Source organism: Salmo trutta, chromosome 3 (assembly GCF_901001165.1).
Source record: "Salmo trutta chromosome 3, fSalTru1.1, whole genome shotgun sequence".
NCBI lineage: Eukaryota > Metazoa > Chordata > Actinopteri > Salmoniformes > Salmonidae > Salmo > Salmo trutta.
The window spans coordinates 11,653,837-11,676,767 of NC_042959.1; the positions used below are offsets into that span (position 1 = coordinate 11,653,837).

General features: G+C 45.0%; 1 protein-coding gene across 3 annotated transcripts; it reads right to left on the reverse strand.

Annotated features, from left to right (window-relative positions):
• Nucleotides 1-6,984: 6,984 nt before the first annotated feature.
• LOC115168258 (forkhead box protein I1-ema-like) lies at nt 6,985-13,330 on the reverse strand. Of its 3 annotated transcripts, none has more exons than XR_003870644.1 (3): nt 12,430-13,329; nt 7,901-8,996; nt 6,985-7,847 (listed from the first exon to the last, which is right to left on the reverse strand). XR_003870644.1 is itself a non-coding variant. In XM_029723371.1 (3 exons), the coding sequence occupies exons 1-3, from the start codon at nt 13,019-13,021 to the stop codon at nt 8,372-8,374; spliced, it is 1,164 nt and encodes a 387-aa protein (XP_029579231.1). In that variant the 5' UTR covers nt 13,022-13,330; the 3' UTR covers nt 6,985-8,371. The 3 variants fall into 3 exon arrangements, 2 of the variants coding, with proteins under 2 accessions (XP_029579231.1, XP_029579217.1); XM_029723371.1 differs by having other exon boundaries at nt 6,985-8,377; nt 8,431-8,996; nt 12,430-13,330; XM_029723357.1 differs by having other exon boundaries at nt 6,985-8,996.
• Nucleotides 13,331-22,931: the final 9,601 nt, after the last annotated feature.

The following is a 22,931-nucleotide window of genomic DNA, read 5'->3' on the forward strand; positions in this document are numbered from 1 at the left end:
TACGTCATTTAGCAGACGCTCTTATCCAGAGCGACTTACAAATTGGTGCATTCACCTTATGATATCCAGTGGAACAACCACTTTACAATAGTACATCTATATCTTTTTTTTGGGGGGGGGGTTAGGAGGATTACTTTATCCTATCCCAGGTATTCCTTAAAGAGGTGGGGTTTCAGGTGTCTCCGGAAGGTGGTAATTGACTCCGCTGTCCTGGCGTCGTGAGGGAGCTTGTTCCACCATTGGGGTGCCAGAGCAGCGAACAGTTTTGACTGGGCTGAGCGGTAACTGTGCTTCCGCAGAGGTAGGGAGGCGAGCAGGCCAGAGGTGGATGAACGCAGTGCCCTTCTTTGGGTGTAGGGCCTGATCAGAGCCTGAAGGTACGGAGGTGCCGTTCCCCTCACAGCTCCGTAGGCAAGCACCATGGTCTTGTAGCGGATGCGAGCTTCAACTGGAAGTCAGTGGAGTGTGCGGAGGAGCGGGGTGACATGAGAGAACTTGGGAAGGTTGAACACCAGACGGGCTGCGGCGTTCTGGATGAGTTGTAGGGGTTTAATGGCACAGGCAGGGAGCCCCGCCAACAGCGAGTTTATATACATATGAGTATACATATGAGATGGGTGATGCAATATTTACACACAGTTAAAGTGACTAAGACACCGTAGAATAGTGTAGAGTACAGTTTATACATTTGAGATGAGTAATGCACGGTACAGAGATATTATTCAAGTGGCCAGTGTTTCATTTCCTTAAAGTGACCAGTGATTCCTAATCTATGTCTATAGGCAGCAGCCTCTGATGTGCTGGAGATGGCTGTTTAACAGTCAGTGGTGTAGTATAGAATACAATACAGTATATACATATGAAATGGGTGATGCAATATGTAAACACAGTTTAAAAGTGACAGATACCGTAGAATAGTGTGGAGTGCAGTTTATATATATGAGATGACTAATGCTGGATACGGAACCTTATTACAGTGGCCAATGATCCATTTCTAAAAGTGGCCAGTGATTCCTAATCTATGCCTATAGGCAGCAGCCTCTGATGTGCTAGTGATGGCTGTTTAACAGTCTGATGGCCTTGTGATAGAAGGGATTCTGGGATCACTGTTCATTCTAAAACAAGCCATCACTCCCATTTTTCTATTAGACACTGTAATGCTGAAACAGGTGTGTGTTCTATTAGTTAAACAGGTGCTATGTGATGTGTGGGGGTGACAGCCACAATCCAGGCAGCAGGTTTATCTGTGGATGTATAGATTTGAATCCTACTGCAGTGATGAGCAGTACCACCCTGGGCCATATGACCTATATCTCCTACTGCAGTGTTGAGCAGTACCATCCTGGGCCATATGATCTGTATCTCCTACTGCAGTGTTGAGCAGTACCACCCCAGGCCACATGATCTATATCTCCTACTGCAGTGTTGAGCAGTACCACCCCAGGCCACATGATCTATATCTCCTACTGCAGTGTTGAGCAGTACCACCCCAGGCCACATGACCTATATCTTCTACTGCAGTGATGAGCAGTACCACCCCAGGCCACATGACCTATATCTCCTACTGCAGTGATGAGCAGTACCACCCCAGGCCACATGACCTATATCTCCTACTGCAGTGATGAGCAGTACCACCCCAGGCCACATTACCTATATCTCCTACTGCAGTGATGAGCAGTACCACCCCAGGCCACATGACCTATATCTCCTACTGCAGTGATGAGCAGTACCACCCTGGGCCACATGACCTATATCTCCTACTGCAGTGATGAGCAGTACCACCCCAGGCCACATTACCTATATCTCCTACTGCAGTGATGAGCAGTACCACCCCAGGCCACATGACCTATATCTCCTACTGCAGTGATGAGCAGTACCACCCTGGGCCACATGACCTATATCTCCTATTGCAGTGATGAGCAGTACCATCCTGGGCCATATGATCTATATCTCCTACTGCAGTGTTGAGTAGTACCATCCTGGGCCATATGACCTATATCTCCTACTGCAGTGATGAGCAGTACCATCCTGGGCCATATGATCTATATCTCCTACTGCAGTGTTGAGCAGTACCACCTTGGGCCATAAGACCTATATTTCCTACTGCAGTGATGAGCAGTGCCATCCTGGGCCATATGATCTATATCTCCTACTGCAGTGTTGAGTAGTACCATCCTGGGCCATATGATCTATATCTGCTACTGCAGTGTTGAGCAGTACCACCCTGGGCCATATGACCTATATCTCCTACTGCAGTGTTGAGCAGTACCATCCTGGGCCATATGACCTATATCCCCTACTGCAGTGTTGAGCAGTACCATCCTGGGCCATATGATCTATATCTCCTACTGCAGTGTTGAGTAGTACCATCCTGGGCCATATGATCTGTATCTCCTACTGCAGTGTTGAGTAGTACCATCCTGGGCCATATGATCTATATCTCCTACTGCAGTGTTGAGCAGTACCATCCTGGGCCATATTATCTATATCTCCTACTGCAGTGTTGAGCAGTACCATCCTGGGCCATATGACCTATATCTCCTACTGCAGTGTTGAGCAGTACCATCCTGGGCCATATGATCTATATCTCCTACTGCAGTGTTGAGCAGTACCATCCTGGGCCATATGATCTATATCTCCTACTGCAGTGTTGAGCAGTACCATCCTGGGCCATATGATCTATATCTCCTACTGCAGTGATGAGCAGTACCATCCTGGGACTTACATTTACATTTTAGTCATTTAGCAGACACTCTTATCCAGAGTGACTTACAGTAGTAAATACATACATTTCATACATTTCCTTTCATGCATTTTTATTTATTTATTTTTTATTTTTTTGTACTGGCCCCCCCGTGGGAATCACACCCACAACCCTGGTGTTGCACACACCATGCTCTACCAACTGAGCCACAGGGAAGAACTGTTAATCTCCCTCGGCCTGGGGCTCCATGCAAGATCTCACCTCGTGGGGTTGCAAAGATCATAAGAACGGTGAGGAATCAGCCCAGAACTACACGGGAGGATCTTGTCAATGATCTCAAGGCAGCTGGGACCATAGTCACCAAGAAAACAATTGGTAACACACTACGCCATGAAAGACTGAAATCCTGCAGTGCCCGCAAGGTCCCCCTGCTCAAGAATACATATACATGCCGTCTGAAGTTTGCCAATGAACATCTGAATGATTCAGAGGACAACTGGTGAAAGTGTTGTGGTCAGATGAGACCAAAATGGAGCTCTTTGACATCAACTCAACTCGCCATGTTTGGAGGAGGAAGAATGCTGTCTATGACCCCAAGAACACCATCTCCACCGTCAAACATGGAGGTGAAAACATTATGCTTTGGGGGTGTTTTTCTGCTAAGGGGACAGGACAACTTCACCGCATCAAAGGGACGATGGACGGGCCCATGTACCGTCAAATCTTGGGTGAGAACCTCCTTCCCTCAGCCAGGGCATTGAAAATGGGTCGTGGATGGGTATTCCAGCATGACAATGACCCAAAACACACGACCAAGGCAACAAAGGAGTGGCTCAAGAAGAAGCACATTAAGGTCCTGGAGTGGCCTAGCCAGTCTCCAGACCTTAATCCCATAGAAAATCTGTGGAGGGAGCTGAAGGTTCGAGTTGCCAAACGTCAGCCTCGAAACTTGAATGACTTGGAGAAGATCTGCAAAGAGGAGTGGGACAAAATCCCTCCTGAGATGTGTGCAAACCTGGTGGCCAACTACAAGAAATGCCTGACCTCTGTGATTGCCAACAAGGGTTTTGCCACCAAGTACTAAGTCATGTTTTGCAGAGGGGTCAAATATTTATTTCCCCCATTAAAATGCAAATCATTTTATAACATTTTTGACATATGTTTTTCTGGATTTTTTTGTTGTTATTCTGTCTCTCACTGTTCAAATAAACCTACCATTAAAATTATAGACTGATCATTTCTTTGTAAGTGGGCAAACGTACAAAATCAGCAGGGGATCAAATACTTTTTTCCCCCACTGTAGATAGATTAGATTAGATTACAGTAGATATGCCTCTGAGAACAATACAATCAATACAGGAAGACAATTACTAACCATCAAGACAGACCTAACAGCAGAATTAAGATGAGGATAAGGCTGGGGATAGGGGGAGACTGCAGATAAGGGGAGCAGTCCTAAAGCTCTTTCCTGCTTACTGCTCCTCTCTGTGTGGACACTCTACATCAGTCATGCTGCCAGTGTTTCTGCTCCTCTCTGTGTGGACACTGTACATCAGTCATGCTGATGGTGTTTCTGTTCCTCTCTGTGTGGACACTGTACATCAGTCATGCTGCCAGTGTTTCTGCTCCTCTCTGTGTGGACACTGTACATCAGTCATGCTGCCAGTGTTTCTGTTCCTCTCTGTGTGGACACTGTACATCAGTCATGCTGCCGGTGTTTCTGTTCCTCTCTGTGTGGACACTGTACATCAGTCATGCTGCCAGTGTTTCTGTTCCTCTCTGTGTGGACACTGTACATCAGTCATGCTGCCGGTGTTTCTGTTCCTCTCTGTGTGGACACTGTACATCAGTCATGCTGCCAGTGTTTCTGTTCCTCTCTGTGTGGACACTGTACATCAGTCATGCTGCCAGTGTTTCTGCTCCTCTCTGTGTGGACACTGTACATCAGTCATGCTGCCAGTGTTTCTGCTCCTCTCTGTGTGGACACTGTACATCAGTCATGCTGCCAGTGTTTCTGTTCCTCTCTGTGTGGACACTGTACATAACAGTCATGCTGCCAGTGTTTCTGCTCCTCTCTGTGTGGACACTGTACATCACTCATGCTGCCAGTGTTTCTGCTCCTCTCTGTGTGGACACTGTACATCAGTCATGCTGCCAGTGTTTCTGTTCCTCTCTGTGTGGACACTGTACATAACAGTCATGCTGCCAGTGTTTCTGCTCCTCTCTGTGTGGACACTGTACATCACTCATGCTGCCAGTGTTTCTGCTCCTCTCTGTGTGGACACTGTACATCAGTCATGCTGCCAGTGTTTCTGTTCCTCTCTGTGTGGACACTGTACATCAGTCATGCTGCCGGTGTTTCTGTTCCTCTCTGTGTGGACACTGTACATCAGTCATGCTGCCAGTGTTTCTGTTCCTCTCTGTGTGGACACTGTACATCAGTCATGCTGCCAGTGTTTCTGCTCCTCTCTGTGTGGACACTGTACATCAGTCATGCTGCCAGTGTTTCTGCTCCTCTCTGTGTGGACACTGTACATCAGTCATGCTGCCAGTGTTTCTGTTCCTCTCTGTGTGGACACTGTACATAACAGTCATGCTGCCAGTGTTTCTGCTCCTCTCTGTGTGGACACTGTACATCACTCATGCTGCCAGTGTTTCTGCTCCTCTCTGTGTGGACACTGTACATCAGTCATGCTGCCAGTGTTTCTGTTCCTCTCTGTGTGGACACTGTACATAACAGTCATGCTGCCAGTGTTTCTGCTCCTCTCTGTGTGGACACTGTACATCACTCATGCTGCCAGTGTTTCTGCTCCTCTCTGTGTGGACACTGTACATCAGTCATGCTGCCAGTGTTTCTGTTCCTCTCTGTGTGGACACTGTACATAACAGTCATGCTGCCAGTGTTTCTGCTCCTCTCTGTGTGGACACTGTACATCAGTCATGCTGCCAGTGTTTCTGCTCCTCTCTGTGTGGACACTGTACATCAGTCATGCTGCCAGTGTTTCTGCTCCTCTCTGTGTGGACACTGTACATCAGTCATGCTGCCAGTGTTTCTGTTCCTCTCTGTGTGGACACTGTACATAACAGTCATGCTGCCAGTGTTTCTGCTCCTCTCTGTGTGGACACTGTACATCAGTCATGCTGCCAGTGTTTCTGTTCCTCTCTGTGTGGACACTGTACATCAGTCATGCTGTCAGTGTTTCTGCTCCTCTCTGTGTGGACACTGTACATCAGTCATGCTGCCGGTGTTTCTGGGTAAATAAAAGCCTACGGTGCCAGAGACGGAAATGTATCAAAAGGGTTTATTTGGATACCAATTTCTCTACAAATATATTGAACAGACTATACATACTATTAATACTTACCAAAAGCTAGAATTTCATTTTCTCCTGATTGTACAACAGATTCAAACTATTTACTTTGTATAGTTTGTGTTAGGTTCAGTAGAAGTAATAAAACATCTACTCAAATATCAGCTGCTATTACTTTCTTTTGTAGTCAATGTCTTGTCCTTTTAGCATTGAAAAAAGGCCCACAGTGTCTCTAACCTGTTCATACCAGGGAGATGGTCATGTACAAAATATGTGCCAATGTAGTACATTAACCAAACTTGTTTTAGTGTGGAAGACAAATTCCCTTGCAGCAATAAAGGATTATCTTTTCATCTAGCTGTGATTGCTCATTTGAACTTTCAGTCAGCACTATGGAGGTAAGGAGGGGATTCGGAGGGGATTGGGAGGGGTTGATGGGTGATGTTTCAAAGTTGTATTTTATCTGGCTAACAGGCTCTATATCTTACTTTATTCTACAACTTACACATGGGAAAAGTACCTCAAACCTCTCACCTCAAAAGTCAACCCCTCCTTATCTCCTTCCCTAAATCCAAGTCTTGTCCAGTCAGCAGGACTGTGAGAAAGAGGGTGAGTTATTGTGCGATAGTAGAGAGAAGAGAGAGGGGTGAGGTATGGGGATTCTCACCATTTTACAACAATCAGTTTGCCCTCCAGGCTTCTATCCATCTACCCATCAGTATATCCTTATCATACCGTAGGATCGAGTTACCCTGACAAGCAGGTTTCCCTGGTTCGCTGGTCATCGTTTCTCTGACAAGGCTGTTTCTGTCCTACCTGTGTGTTTTAGGAGGGTCATTTTTCACTGAAGGCTTGATGCCGTTAACCATCTTTCACAAAGATTTGAGACAGATAACTCCCCTACAACATTAGCCAGTCAGACTGTTTTTTATTTCTGAGTTAAAAAGAGTAAGACGATGAAACATCAGAGAACGTTTTTCTGTATTTTATTATTCTTATCAAAAACAAACATCAGACCAATGTTGGTATAAGCCATACCTGACCTGGGTTTAAATACTACTTAAGGTATTTCAATTACTTTTCAATACATTTCAAAACAAGTATTCAGATTGAATTTATTGGAAGAAAAAAAACAAGTAGTTGAATATTGAAATGTATTTGTAAATACACTTGGAAAATATTAGGAAATACTCAAATACACTGACTCAAATACTCTCCCATGCGTTTAACCCAGGTATCTGAAATGTGTATATGAAATAAATATTTGAAAATACTTTCAAATTCAATCTGGTTGACTATTTGTTTTTTCACAAATAACCATTCAAATGCTCAATTAAAAGTACTTGTTTTGAGCTGTTTATTTGAAAATACTTAAATACACAGAAAAAAGTATTCGAATGACAAATACTCAATACACATGTATCTGAACCCAGGTTTGCACCGTCCATCGCACAATGGCACATGTTGAACAATGTTTTAGACGCAAGCACTCAGAGATAAAAACACATACATAACCAATAAAATACACAACTTAAATACAAATACAAATATATACAAAATGTCATGACAGTCAGCAATTATAGATTTGTGTGTCATGGCTGACTCTGCTGTTTCTGTGGGAACCAGGCCCTGCTAATCCTGCTGTCACATAGAACTGAGCCCTGCCCTGTCAGCGCTAACTGACTGTGTGTGTGTGTGTGTGTGTGTGTGTGTGTGTGTGTGTGTGTGTGTGTGTGTGTGTGTGTGTGTGTGTGTGTGTGTGCAGACAGTTCAGTTCAGTCTCAGGTAGAAGTCTCTTTCTCACTCTCCTTCTTTCTTCAGTCTCTTCAGACCTCTAGCTAACTTCTGCCCATCCCTGTCTCTCCCTCTATCAGTCTCTTCAGACCTCTAGCTAACTTCTGCCCATCCCTGTCTCTCCCTCTATCAGTCTCTTCAGACCTCTAGCTAACTTCTGCCCATCCCTGTTTCTCCCTCTATCAGTCTCTTCAGACCTCTAGCTAACTTCTGCCCATCCCTGTTTCTCCCTCTATTAGTCTCTTCAGACCTCTAGCTAACTTCTGCCCATCCCTGTTTCTCCCTCTATCAGTCTCTTCAGACCTCTAGCTAACTTCTGCCCATCCCTGTTTCTCCCTCTATGAGTCTCTTCAGACCTCTAGCTAACTTCTGCCCATCCCTGTTTCTCCCTCTATCAGTCTCTTCAGACCTCTAGCTAACTTCTGCCCATCCCTGTTTCTCCCTCTATCAGTCTCTTCAGACCTCTAGCTAACTTCTGCCCATCCCTGTTTCTCCCTCTATGAGTCTCTTCAGACCTCTAGCTAACTTCTGCCCATCCCTGTCTCTCCCTCTATCAGTCTCTTCAGACCTCTAGCTAACTTCTGCCCATCCCTGTCTCTCCCTCTATCAGTCTCTTCAGACCTCCGTGCCTTCCCGTGGGTATAGGATGCTTGCTGAGCCCAAGCCAGGGTAGAAATGCCCATTGAACTGGCTGAGGATGGGGCTGCTGTAACCCAGGGAGGAGTGGGTGGGCGAGGAGGAGAGGCCAGGGGGCGGCGGCAGCTGGGAAGCCCACTCCGAAGCACCTGAGCTAGGGCAGTAACTACCAAAACCCCCAGGCTGTGTAGGCCTCTGGGTCCCGTCCAGGGAAAGGGTTATGGGCAGGGCCTGGTTCAGCGAATCTCCTCCGATTACATTGGCTCCCCCAGACGCCACTCCAGACATCTCAGACAGGAAGCTGCCAAGGCAAGGGGCGGTACCTGAGGAGGAAGGGGAGGGGATTCTTTCTGGCGTGGGGGACATGTCGATCCCATGGTTGCTGGGGGGTTGGGGACTCCCCTGGTCATTGGGGTCACCTGACTCCAGCCCCACTGACTCCCCCTCTCCTCCAGACAGTGAATCAGACTTCCTCTTCCTCTTACGACGGAAGTTTCCGTTGTCAAACATCTTCTCACAGTTTGGGTCTAGTGTCCAGTAGTTACCCTTACCTGGAAGAGAGAGAGTGAGGAAAAGACAGAGGGGGGTGAGGGGGGTAGATTAGAATGTGTTTGGGGTTGACACATGGACTACTGACTGCATCATCTACTATCATTACGAAACACAGTTAATCTACCGTTCTATCACACGGCTGTTACACTGTAAAGACAAGCCGTTCTATCACATGACTGTTACACTGTAAAGACAAGCCGTTCTATCACACGACTGTTACACACTGTAAAGACAAGCCGTTCTATCACACGACTGTTACACTGTAAAGACAAGCTGTTCTATCACACGACTGTTACACACTGTAAAGACAAGCCGTTCTATCACACGGCTGTTACACTGTAAAGACAAGCTGTTCTATCACACGACTGTTACACTGTAAAGACAAGCCGTTCTATCACACGACTGTTACACTGTAAAGACAAGCCGTTCTATCACACGACTGTTACACTGTAAAGACAAGCCGTTCTATCACACGACTGTTACACTGTAAAGACAAGCCGTTCTATCACACGACTGTTACACTGTAAAGACAAGCCGTTCTATCACACGACTGTTACACTGTAAAGACAAGCCGTTCTATCACACGACTGTTACACTGTAAAGACAAGCCGTTCTATCACACGACTGTTACACACTGTAAAGACAAGCCGTTCTATCACACGACTGTTACACTGTAAAGACAAGCCGTTCTATCACACGACTGTTACACACTGTAAAGACAAGCCGTTCTATCACACGACTGTTACACTGTAAAGACAAGCCGTTCTATCACACGACTGTTACACTGTAAAGACAAGCCGTTCTATCACACGACTGTTACACACTGTAAAGACAAGCCGTTCTATCACACGACTGTTACACTGTAAAGACAAGCCGTTCTATCACACGACTGTTACACTGTAAAGACAAGCCGTTCTATCACACGACTGTTACACACTGTAAAGACAAGCCGTTCTATCACACGACTGTTACACTGTAAAGACAAGCCGTTCTATCACACAACTGTTACACTGTAAAGACAAGCCGTTCTATCACACGACTGTTACACTGTAAAGACAAGCCGTTCTATCACACGACTGTTACACACTGTAAAGACAAGCCGTTCTATCACACGACTGTTACACTGTAAAGACAAGCCGTTCTATCACACGACTGTTACACTGTAAAGACAAGCCGTTCTATCACACGACTGTTACACTGTAAAGACAAGCCATTCTATCACACGACTGTTACACTGTAAAGACAAGCCGTTCTATCACACGACTGTTACACTGTAAAGACAAGCCGTTCTATCACACGACTGTTACACTGTAAAGACAAGCCGTTCTATCACACGACTGTTACACTGTAAAGACAAGCCGTTCTATCACACGACTGTTACACACTGTAAAGACAAGCCGTTCTATCACACGACTGTTACACGCTGTAAAGACAAGCCGTTCTATCACACGACTGTTACACACTGTAAAGACAAGCCGTTCTATCACACGACTGTTACACTGTAAAGACAAGCTGTTCTATCACACGACTGTTACACACTGTAAAGACAAGCCGTTCTATCACACGACTGTTACACACTGTAAAGACAAGCCGTTCTATCACACGGCTGTTACACTGTAAAGACAAGCTGTTCTATCACACAACTGTTACACTGTAAAGACAAGCCGTTCTATCACACGACTGTTACACTGTAAAGACAAGCCGTTCTATCACACAACTGTTACACTGTAAAGACAAGCCGTTCTATCACACGACTGTTACACTGTAAAGACAAGCCGTTCTATCACACGACTGTTACACTGTAAAGACAAGCCGTTCTATCACACGACTGTTACACTGTAAAGACAAGCCATTCTATCACACGACTGTTACACTGTAAAGACAAGCTGTTCTATCACACGACTGTTACACACTGTAAAGACAAGCCGTTCTATCACACGACTGTTACACTGTAAAGACAAGCCGTTCTATCACACGACTGTTACACTGTAAAGACAAGCTGTTCTATCACACGACTGTTACACTGTAAAGACAAGCCGTTCTATCACACGACTGTTACACTGTAAAGACAAGCCGTTCTATCACACGACTGTTACACTGTAAAGACAAGCCGTTCTATCACACGACTGTTACACACTGTAAAGACAAGCCGTTCTATCACACGACTGTTACACTGTAAAGACAAGCCGTTCTATCACACGACTGTTACACTGTAAAGACAAGCCGTTCTATCACACGACTGTTACACACTGTAAAGACAAGCCGTTCTATCACACGACTGTTACACGCTGTAAAGACAAGCCGTTCTATCACACGACTGTTACACACTGTAAAGACAAGCCGTTCTATCACACGACTGTTACACTGTAAAGACAAGCCGTTCTATCACACGACTGTTACACTGTAAAGACAAGCCGTTCTATCACACGGCTGTTACACTGTAAAGACAAGCCGTTCTATCACACGACTGTTACACACTGTAAAGACAAGCCGTTCTATCACACGACTGTTACACTGTAAAGACAAGCTGTTCTATCACACGACTGTTACACACTGTAAAGACAAGCCGTTCTATCACACGACTGTTACACTGTAAAGACAAGCCGTTCTATCACACGACTGTTACACTGTAAAGACAAGCCGTTCTATCACACGACTGTTACACTGTAAAGACAAGCCGTTCTATCACACGACTGTTACACTGTAAAGACAAGCCGTTCTATCACACGACTGTTACACTGTAAAGACAAGCCATTCTATCACACGACTGTTACACTGTAAAGACAAGCTGTTCTATCACACGACTGTTACACACTGTAAAGACAAGCCGTTCTATCACACGACTGTTACACTGTAAAGACAAGCCGTTCTATCACACGACTGTTACACTGTAAAGACAAGCCGTTCTATCACACGACTGTTACACTGTAAAGACAAGCCGTTCTATCACACGACTGTTACACGCTGTAAAGACAAGCCGTTCTATCACACGACTGTTACACGCTGTAAAGACAAGCCGTTCTATCACACGACTGTTACACTGTAAAGACAAGCCGTTCTATCACACGACTGTTACACTGTAAAGACAAGCCGTTCTATCACACGACTGTTACACTGTAAAGACAAGCCGTTCTATCACACGACTGTTACACTGTAAAGACAAGCCGTTCTATCACACGACTGTTACACTGTAAAGACAAGTCACAATGGCTACTTAAAGTAAAGACACATGACAACTAAAGTAGACTGTTGACTTGACTAAAGATACATAGCAGGTTGACAGTAGTCTGTCATGACAGATTTGGTTCTGGGTGCCAAGGTTAGATTCAAAATGAATAATTCTACCATCAAATACTGTCATACCTTAGATTGATTGGTTATTTTATTTTATGGGCTTTTTGTAAACCAAACACATAATGTAGTCAGTCTTACCAGGATCGTCCTCATCTCTGGGGACCTTCTTAAAGCAGTCGTTGAGTGACAGGTTGTGCCTGATGGAGTTCTGCCAGCCAGCCTTGCTCTTGTTGTAGAAGGGGAAGTTATCGGCCACATACTGGTAGATCTGACTCAGGGTCAGCCGCCGCTCCAGGGCGCCGTGGATCGCCATGGCGATGAGGGCAGAGTAGGAGTAGGGCGGCCGTACCAGCTTCATCAGGTCTTCCTGTGAGGGCAGAGAGAACCAGCTCAGCTCCCCCCCAGGGACCCCCGCCCCGCTGGACCCCAGGTAGGGCCTCTGCATTCCGTAGTGCTGGGGGACGAAGGGGGGCCCGGGGTTACCTGGAGGCCCGGCAGTGGCCAGGTATGGGGGAGCGTTGATGCCGGATCCGTTGAACCACAGGTAAGGGTTGGGGGAGGAGGTGCTGTAGTCGTAGGAGGTGTTGGGGGTGCGCTGGGGGCTGGGGAGCGATGGAGGAGGATAGTAGCAGTCACTGTACATGCTGAGTTCTGGAGGTTCCTGGCCCAGGCTGGGGAACTGGGGGCCACAGCAAGGAGGAGACTGGCCCTGAGGTTCGAATGACGCCATGGTCAGAGTCTTTAGTCTCTCTCTCACCTGTGTTGGTCCTTGGAAGATGATGACTGTTTCAGTGTCTGAGTTGTGCCCACGGGATCTCTCTCTCTCTCTCTCTCTCTCTCGTCTGTCGCTCACTCTCTTTGTGTGTGTATGTCTCTCTCTCTCGCTCTCTCTCTCTTTCTCTATCTGTTACCTGTTTACTCCTTGCCCTCGCTCTATGTCAGCACTGTCAACTGTTGCACAGGTTTTATCCGTTTCCCTGGCAACACCCGTTTCTCCTGATTGGTTGTTTAGCCAGGTGAGGATTCTGACAGGATTGTCTGTCAGCCAGTTCCTTCAGGCTCCCTCTCTCCACAGGAATATACACCCATACTCTAGTATGTGTTTCATTCCATTTTTGTGTTAATTTGAATAAAAAAATTCAAATTAAATATACATTTCTTGAAACGTGTATGATTGCTGATAATCCGCCTACACAATTTCCGAATGCCTTTTCACTGAACCTAAAAAGTTGTCTAGATTGCTGTTGAATTCTAGAGCTGCCGTTGATGGGAAACATTATAAATATGTCTTTCTTCTCTCCCTCAATTGTGTCTGTTGTTGCCATAACTTTGTAAAGTGTATTTTTGGCATCTCAGTCAAATGAAAGGGTAGTGGTTCAGCTGTAACTTTGTTGCTTGGTTAGAACCTGGCGCCTCCGTGTGGGGAAAAAATGTGATAGCACCCAGTAAAATGTGATAGCACCCAGTAAAATGTGATAGCACCCAGTAAAATGTGATTGTGATAGCTCCCAGTAAAATGTGATAGCACCCAGTAAAATGTGATAGCTCCCAGTAAAATGTGATAGCACACAGTAAAATGTGATTGTGATAGCACCCAGTAAAATGTGATAGCACCCAGTAAAATGTGATTGTGATAGCTCCCAGTAAAATGTGATAGCACCCAGTAAAATGTGATAGCTCCCAGTAAAATGTGATAGCACCCAGTAAAATGTGATAGCACCCAGTAAAATGTGATAGCACCCAGTAAAATGTGATTGTGATAGCTCCCAGTAAAATGTGATAGCACCCAGTAAAATGTGATAGCTCCCAGTAAAATGTGATTGTGATAGCACCCAGTAAAATGTGATAGCACCCAGTAAAATGTGATTGTGATAGCTCCCAGTAAAATGTGATAGCACCCAGTAAAATGTGATAGCTCCCAGTAAAATGTGATTGTGATAGCTCCCAGTAAAATGTGATAGCACCCAGTAAAATGTGATAGCTCCCAGTAAAATGTGATAGCACCCAGTAAAATGTGATAGCTCCCAGTAAAATGTGATAGCTCCCAGTAAAATGTGATAGCTCCCAGTAAAATGTGATAGCTCCCAGTAAAATGTGATAGCTCCCAGTAAAATGTGATAGCACCCAGTAAAATGTGATAGCACCCAGTAAAATGTGATGGCTCCCAGTAAAATGTGATAGCACCCAGTAAAATGTGATAGCACCAGTAAAATGTGATAGCACCCAGTAAAATGTGATAGCACCCAGTAAATGTGATAGCTCCCAGTAAAATGTGATAGCACCCAGTAAAATGTGATAGCACCCAATAAAATGTGATAGCACCCAGTAAAATGTGATAGCTCCCAGTAAAATGTGATAGCTCCCAGTAAAATGTGATAGCACCCAGTAAAATGTGATAGCACCCAGTAAAATGTGATAGCACCCAGTAAAATGTGATAGCTCCCAGTAAAATGTGATGGCTCCCAGTAAAATGTGATAGCACCAAGTAAAATGTGATAGCTCCCAGTAAAATGTGATAGCACACAGTAAAATGTGATAGCTCCCAGTAAAATGTGATAGCACCCAGTAAATGTGATAGCTCCCAGTAAAATGTGATAGCACCCAGTAAAATGTGATTGTGATAGCTCCCAGTAAAATGTGATAGCACCCAGTAAATGTGATAGCACCCAGTACATGTGATAGCACCCAATAAAATGTGATAGCACCCAGTAAAATGTGATAGCTCCCAGTAAAATGTGATAGCACCCAGTAAAATGTGATAGCACCCAGTAAAATGTGATTGTGATAGCTCCCAGTAAAATGTGATAGCACCCAGTAAAATGTGATAGCACCCAGTAAAATGTGATTGTGATAGCTCCCAAAAAAATGTGATAGTACCCAGTAAAATGTGATGGCTCCCAGTAAAATGTGATAGCACCCAGTAAAATGTGATAGCACCCAGGTAAATGTGATAGCTCCCAGTAAAATGTGATAGCACCCAGTAAAATGTGATTGCTCCCAGTAAAATGTGATGGCTCCCAGTAAAATGTGATAGCACCAAGTAAAATGTGATAGCTCCCAGTAAAATGTGATAGCACACAGTAAAATGTGATAGCTCCCAGTAAAATGTGATGGCTCCCAGTAAAATGTGATGGCTCCCAGTAAAATGTGATAGCACCCAGTAAAATGTGATAGCACCAGTAAAATGTGATAGCACCCAGTAAAATGTGATAGCACCCAGTAAAATGTGATAGCACCAGTAAAATGTGATAGCACCCAGTAAAATGTGATAGCACCAGTAAAATGTGATAGCACCATTAAAATGTGATCCACACAGCACGAGGCAGCATGTTTGTTCCTCAGTGCGCGAGGGCATACAGAGGAAGAGGCCGCTAGATAACCGGATATCGTAAGTATTTAGTTCACTTGTAAATATTTATAAATAAGAAGGTGCCTGTTTAATTAAAGTACTCAAAAGTTGGTTATTTTATCCAAGATTGACAAGCTCACTGACTTCACATTTAGTTTACTTTGGATACATTTTGCAATGGTTAGCCTGGCCAGCCAACGGTACTAACGTCAGCTAACGGCTAGTACACCTGTCAATGAAAGACATTAAGAAAGATAAAATATTCGAAGTTTATAAATGTAAGCTTAAGCACGTCCTTGCATTATACCTACTAAGCTGTTTATCCATTGATTATGCTATGTTTCTGAAACATTTTCAGTGTGCTTAAGTTCTGCTTGGTTTTGGTGAGTTAATTCATTTATGATTCGAATGTTCATATGAATATCGCGCGTTTATAGATGGCGAATCTCCGGCTTACATTTTACATTTTTACATTTTGAGTCATTTAGCAGACACTCTTATCCAGAGAAACTTACAGTAGTGAATGCATACATTTCATACATTTTTTTTTTTTCTGTGCTGGCCCCCCGTGGGAATCGAACCCACAACCCTGGTGTTGCAAACACCATGCTCTACCAACTGAGCTACAGGGAAGGCTTCATCTGGCGACCATCAAAAGGACTGTGGCGAAGAGATGATGGCGTTGAACAAGGGTTTAGAGAGAATGATTGAAGACATGGAAAATCAATCAGGTATGTTGTCGTATTATGGTAATCGCTACCATTTGAATGTTGTAGGCTGTTTAATTTTGTAATATTTTTACATCTAGGTTTTCTGTATGACGATGTATGTAGCTATAGCTGTTATTTTCAGAAATAATAAAACCAAATAGTTAGTAGCAAAAATCATTTTACTTTACTTATGGCTCGATCACATAGACAGGGTTTTGCGCAAAATGTGCACAACATAAGTTCAACATTCTCGTTCTGCTACGATTTCTGTCAAGCCGTCTACGCATACAGTTTGACTTACTGTCAACGTTCAATAAATCCAACGTATGCACCACACAGATCGCACTGCAGCTGCCTCTGCAACGCAATGCTGCAGGGCAAACGCAGCGCTCCATTGGAAATGAATGTTCTTCTGGTGTACCAAAATTACACAGTAGGTGTGATCGAGGTGTTAGACTTAAACCCTACCTTCTTATCGCCTTATTATCCATTTACTACCCACTCTTTAATATTCCATTTAGAAAAGTTAATGGGTGTGTGTAATTCATTATAAATTCTGCCTTGTTTTTTTAAGTCGTACTCAGTATGGCCCACTTCTGATACTCACAGCCCTGTCCCTCTTGTCTCCCCTGTGGTTTCTCAGTGCAGCTGAAGTGGATGGCCTATGACATGGTGGTGCAGCGGACCAGTCCTGATCCAGTGGATGGTATTCCGCCTCCACCACACTAACAGAGATGCATAATTCACTAGGAGTGTCTGATGTTCCGACCTTTATTCAAATGAATATACCAGGCTACTATATGGATTTCTATGTGAATCAGTGACCATGCAGGTTGACATGACTTTGTTGCACTGACTGAATGGAATCTAGTTGACTGGTGTTTCAGATGGAGAGAAGAGAGAGGAGCACTGAACAGGGTGACTACTGATCTGGACCACATTCTGAAGGGGCTGGACTCCATGTCTGAGTGTCTGGACAGACTGGCATGTACGTATGTCTGTAGGGCTCTGGTCAACAGTAGTGCACTATTGGAATAGGGTGTCATTTGGGACTCAATCAGCGTTCTAATGTGTAGATACTATGCATATCGAGTGATGTAACTGTTGTGTTACCTCTGAAATGCGTCTTCCTGCACGTCCAAAATAGAATTTCGACCCGCCAGCCAACGAACCGCTGTGCAATTCAGCCATGATGTTCAGATGTTCAACCTGTCAGAATTTGGCATGTGGCTTATCGATGGCCTTTAGATAGGATGGGCCCCCAGTTGATGTGTTAGATATGGGGACATGTGTCTAGGCTATGACAGGCAGGCTGATTATGAGATGATTTGATGTGAAGACATGAAGCTGTGTCTCTGCCAAGGGAGACGGATAGTTGGCAAACAAGCGTTCATCACTACAACAGTGAGGCTGTGTCCCAAAAAGGCACCATATTCCCTACATAGTGCACTACTTTTGACCAGAGACATGGAGCCTGGTAAAAAGTAGGGCAGTATATAGGGAATAGGGTACCATTTGGGACACAACAGTCAGGCTGCAGTAATCCTTCCCATCATGCCGTGCTGTCTGACTAGACAACATATCAACTAGAGATCTCTGTGTCTCACCAAGCCTCCAGGCCAGAGAAAACATGAGGAGCTTTGTTTGATCAGAGAGAGAGAGCAAGAGAGAGATGGATACTCTTGGTTTTGCACAGGGACACTGACACATTAAACATATGTCCCTGGAACACAACAATAATATGACATCTTAATCTCAGAGATTATCATCTGTATCTTATTATACATAATGAACTGGTAGACATTTCCCCTCTTGATTTTCTTATGGGGTTTCTTGTTTGTTTCCTATAAGAAGAAAATCATTCAGCTCTCCTTTTGTATTGGATTGGATTTAGTTTGAACAAGAATATATTAGATGTTATTCTGTTGTGTATCACAGGTAGGACCAAGCTGAGACAGTGTGACCTGATCGTGTGCTTCAGCCAGCCAGAAAAGATGGCCTCTCTGAACAGAATGGACCAGGTGGTGACCTGGCCCAAGCCGACCTCAGGCTGAGGAGGGAGGGAGGAGAGGAGGTGGAGGAGGAGAGGATGAAGATGGAAAATAATATATAGAGGAGGAAGAAGAGGAGGCGGTAGAAGAAGAAGAGGAGGGAGAAGAGGAGGAGGTAGAAGAAGAAGAGGAGGAAGAAGAGGAGGAGGTAGAAGAAGAAGAGGAGGAAGAAGAGGAGGAGGTAGAAGAAGAAGAGGAGGAAGAAGAGGAGGAGGTAGAAGAAAAAGAGGAGGGAGAAGAGGAGGCGGTAGAAGAAGAAGAGGAGGAAGAAGAGGAGGAGGTAGAAGAAGAAGAGGAGGAAGAAGAGGAGGAGGTAGAAGAAGAAGAGGAGGAAGAAGAGGAGGAGGTAGAAGAAGAGGAGGAGGAAGAAGAGGAGGAGGTAGAAGAAGAAGAGGAGGGAGAAGAGGAGGAGGAGGAAGAGGAGGAGGTAGATGAGGAGGGGGAGGAAGAGGTAGAGAGGGAGGTAGAAGAGGAGGGGGAGGAAGAGGAGCAGGTAGATGAGGAGGGGGAGGAAGAGGTAGAGAGGGAGGTAGAAGAGGAGGGAGAAGGGGGAGGTAGAAGAGGAGGGAGAAGAAGAGGGGGAGGAAGAGGTAGAGAGGGAGGTAGAAGAGGAGGGGGAGGAAGAGGAGCAGGTAGATGAGGAGGGGGAGGTGGAGGAAGAGGTAGAAGAGGAGGAGGAAGAAGATGAAGAAGAGGGGGGTGTCGAAGAGGAGGGGGAGGAAGAGGAGGAGGTAAAAGGGGGGAGGTAGAAGAGGAGGGGAAAGATGAGGAAGAAGAGGGGGATGTAGAAGAGGGGGGGAGGAAAAGGAAGAGGAAGAAGGAGAAAATGGAAATGTGAAGGAGGAGGAGAAGATTAAGAGAAGAGGAGAAAGCATGTGTGTGAGGAAAGTAGAGTTAGAGGGTGGGTTATAAAACTGGATAGGCTCAACAGGAAATAGTCCATACATACATTTATTTTATTTGACATTTATTCTCTGAGTTTAATGATCAAAACTGAAAAATGATAGATCAAGATCAGTGTAATGTATACAACTTCACTACATTTAACTTGACGTGCAACATCAAACATTAACCTTATAACATAAAAATAAACCTTCAACTGTGAATTGGCTACTACACAATAAAAGCTACTTTATGTCATATTTTTTCCATTGTGCAGCTCCCTACCACACACACACACACACACACACACACACACACACACACACACACACACACACACACACACACACACACACACACACACACACACACACACACACACACAGTGTCTCCTGTGCTGCTGGTTCTGGTTAGAGTGGTGCAGGGTGCAGCAGGCAGCACTGGCTCTGTGCTCCAGGTCCTCTCTCCATGTTTATGAGCAGCAGAGGTGTGTGTGTGGTGTGGTCTATCATCTCTTTCACTCCTGGGAAACTCTGCTGCAGCATAGAATGGAAAGACCCATTGGTTAGTTTATGATGAATTAAGGCATCAAGTCAACAAGTGGGTGGCGTTTCTCCTTGCACAGCCAATAAGCCCTACAGCCTCGTCCCAGATCTGTTTGTAAAGTCTAAGCTCCTTTAGATAAAAGTGCCTGAAAGATAGACCAATGTTTAATTGCATTTGTATGCTATGCTGAACAGTCTTGAATTCCCCGGGCTGGTCTAGTGGTAATGACGCAGCCTCCATCAGTCTTGGTATAGGTACACGACCTCTATCTTTTCCCACTGTCATCCTCTCACTATCTGTTCAATAAAATCATTTAAAAAAAGAAGTAGAATTCTTGTTTGTGAGGGGATCCCTTGACGGAGCAGAGAGGAGGCTGTTTGTTTACCTCGCTACCCATGAGGCCGGTGCCCAGGTGGTATGTGTTGCCTTGGTGACATATCTGAATGTTGTAGACCTTGCCTTGGTTCAGCACCATGAGGGTGTAGGACTGCTCAGAAGAGCCTTGGAACTGTCCCTCACCAGAAATGCTCCATCCTGAAACACACACCACTACGTTGATACACACTGTGTGTGTGTGTGTGTGTGTGTGTGTGTGTGTCAGAGGAGGCTGGTGGGAAGAGCTATAGAAGGAGGGGCTCATTGTTAAGACTGGAATGGAATGGTCCTACATCAAACATGGAAACCAAATGTTTAACTGTGTTCCATTTATTACAATGAGCCTGTCCTCATAGCTCCTCCCACCAGACTGGTGTGTGTGTGTGCGTGCGTGTGCGTATGTTTGTGTGTCAGTGAGGAACACCAGGGGAGGGGTGTTCCTGACCTTGTTAACTCGCCTCTGGTCACCAGTCTTCCAAACCACCCAGGGTCCAAGCCTATACCCTGCAGACACACACACACACACACACACACACACACACACACACAGCAGGGAACAACACTGTTAAGAATCTTAGGAACTTTATCCCACTTTATTTGGGTGTGTTTGGTAGGTTTTGTAATAGAACTACATAGAATGCATATAGAATAGTGAATTATAGGATCTCCATGGGTTTTGTATTGTGTATTGTGTGGACCCCAACCCTAGTAGTTTTGTATTGTGTATTGTGTGGACCCCAACCCTAGTGGTTTTGTATTGTGTGGACCCCAACACAAGTGGTTTTGTATTGTGTATTGTGTGGACCCCAACCCTAGTGGTTTTGTATTGTGTATTGTGTGGACCCCAACCCTAGTGGTTTTGTATTGTGTGGACCCCAACCCTAGTAGTTTTGTATTGTGTATTGTGTGGACCCCAACCCTAGTGGTTTTGTATTGTGTGGACCCCAACCCTAGTGGTTTTGTATTGTGTATTGTGTGGACCCCAACCCTAGTAGTTTTGTATTGTGTATTGTGTGGACCCCAACCCTAGTGGTTTTGTATTGTGTGGACCCCAACCCTAGTGGTTTTGTATTGTGTATTGTGTGGACCCCAACCCTAGTGGTTTTGTATTGTGTATTGTGTGGACCCCAACCCTAGTGGTTTTGTATTGTGTATTGTGTGGACCCCAACCCTAGTGGTTTTGTATTGTGTATTGTGTGGACCCCAACCCTAGTAGTTTTGTATTGTGTATTGTGTGGACCCCAACCCTAGTGGTTTTGTATTGTGTATTGTGTGGACCCCAACCCTAGTGGTTTTGTATTGTGTATTGTGTGGACCCCAACCCTAGTGGTTTTGTATTGTGTATTGTGTGGACCCCAACCCTAGTGGTTTTGTATTGTGTATTGTGTGGACCCCAACCCTAGTGGTTTTGTATTGTGTATTGTGTGGACCCCAACCCTAGTGGTTTTGTATTGTGTATTGTGTGGACCCCAACCCTAGTGGTTTTGTATTGTGTGGACCCCAACCCTAGTGGTTTTGTATTGTGTATTGTGTGGACCCCAACCCTAGTGGTTTTGTATTGTGTATTGTGTGGACCCCAACCCTAGTGGTTTTGTATTGTGTATTGTGTGGACCCCAACCCTAGTGGTTTTGTATTGTGTATTGTGTGGACCCCAACCCTAGTGGTTTTGTATTGTGTATTGTGTGGACCCCAACCCTAGTGGTTTTTGTATTGTGTGGACCCCAACCCTAGTGGTTTTGTATTGTGTATTGTGTGGACCCCAACCCTAGTGGTTTTGTATTGTGTATTGTGTGGACCCCAACCCTAGTGGTTTTGTATTGTGTATTGTGTGGACCCCAACCCTAGTGGTTTTGTATTGTGTATTGTGTGGACCCCAACCCTAGTGGTTTTGTATTGTGTATTGTGTGGACCCCAACCCTAGTGGTTTTGTATTGTGTGGACCCCAACCCTAGTGGTTTTGTATTGTGTATTGTGTGGACCCCAACACAAGTGGTTTTGTATTGTGTATTGTGTGGACCCCAACCCTAGTGGTTTTGTATTGTGTATTGTGTGGACCCCAACCCTAGTGGTTTTGTATTGTGTATTGTGTGGACCCCAACCCTAGTGGTTTTGTATTGTGTATTGTGTGGACCCCAACCCTAGTGGTTTTGTATTGTGTATTGTGTGGACCCCAACCCTAGTGGTTTTGTATTGTGTGGACCCCAACCCTAGTGGTTTTGTATTGTGTATTGTGTGGACCCCAACCCTAGTGGTTTTGTATTGTGTATTGTGTGGACCCCAACCCTAGTGGTTTTGTATTGTGTATTGTGTGGACCCCAACCCTAGTAGTTTTGTATTGTGTATTGTGTGGACCCCAACCCTAGTGGTTTTGTATTGTGTGGACCCCAACCCTAGTGGTTTTGTATTGTGTATTGTGTGGACCCCAACCCTAGTAGTTTTGTATTGTGTATTGTGTGGACCCCAACCCTAGTGGTTTTGTATTGTGTATTGTGTGGACCCCAACCCTAGTGGTTTTGTATTGTGTATTGTGTGGACCCCAACCCTAGTGGTTTTGTATTGTGTATTGTGTGGACCCCAACCCTAGTAGTTTTGTATTGTGTGGACCCCAACACAAGTGGTTTTGTATTGTGTATTGTGTGGACCCCAACCCTAGTGGTTTTGTATTGTGTGGACCCCAACCCTAGTGGTTTTGTATTGTGTGGACCCCAACCCTAGTGGTTTTGTAT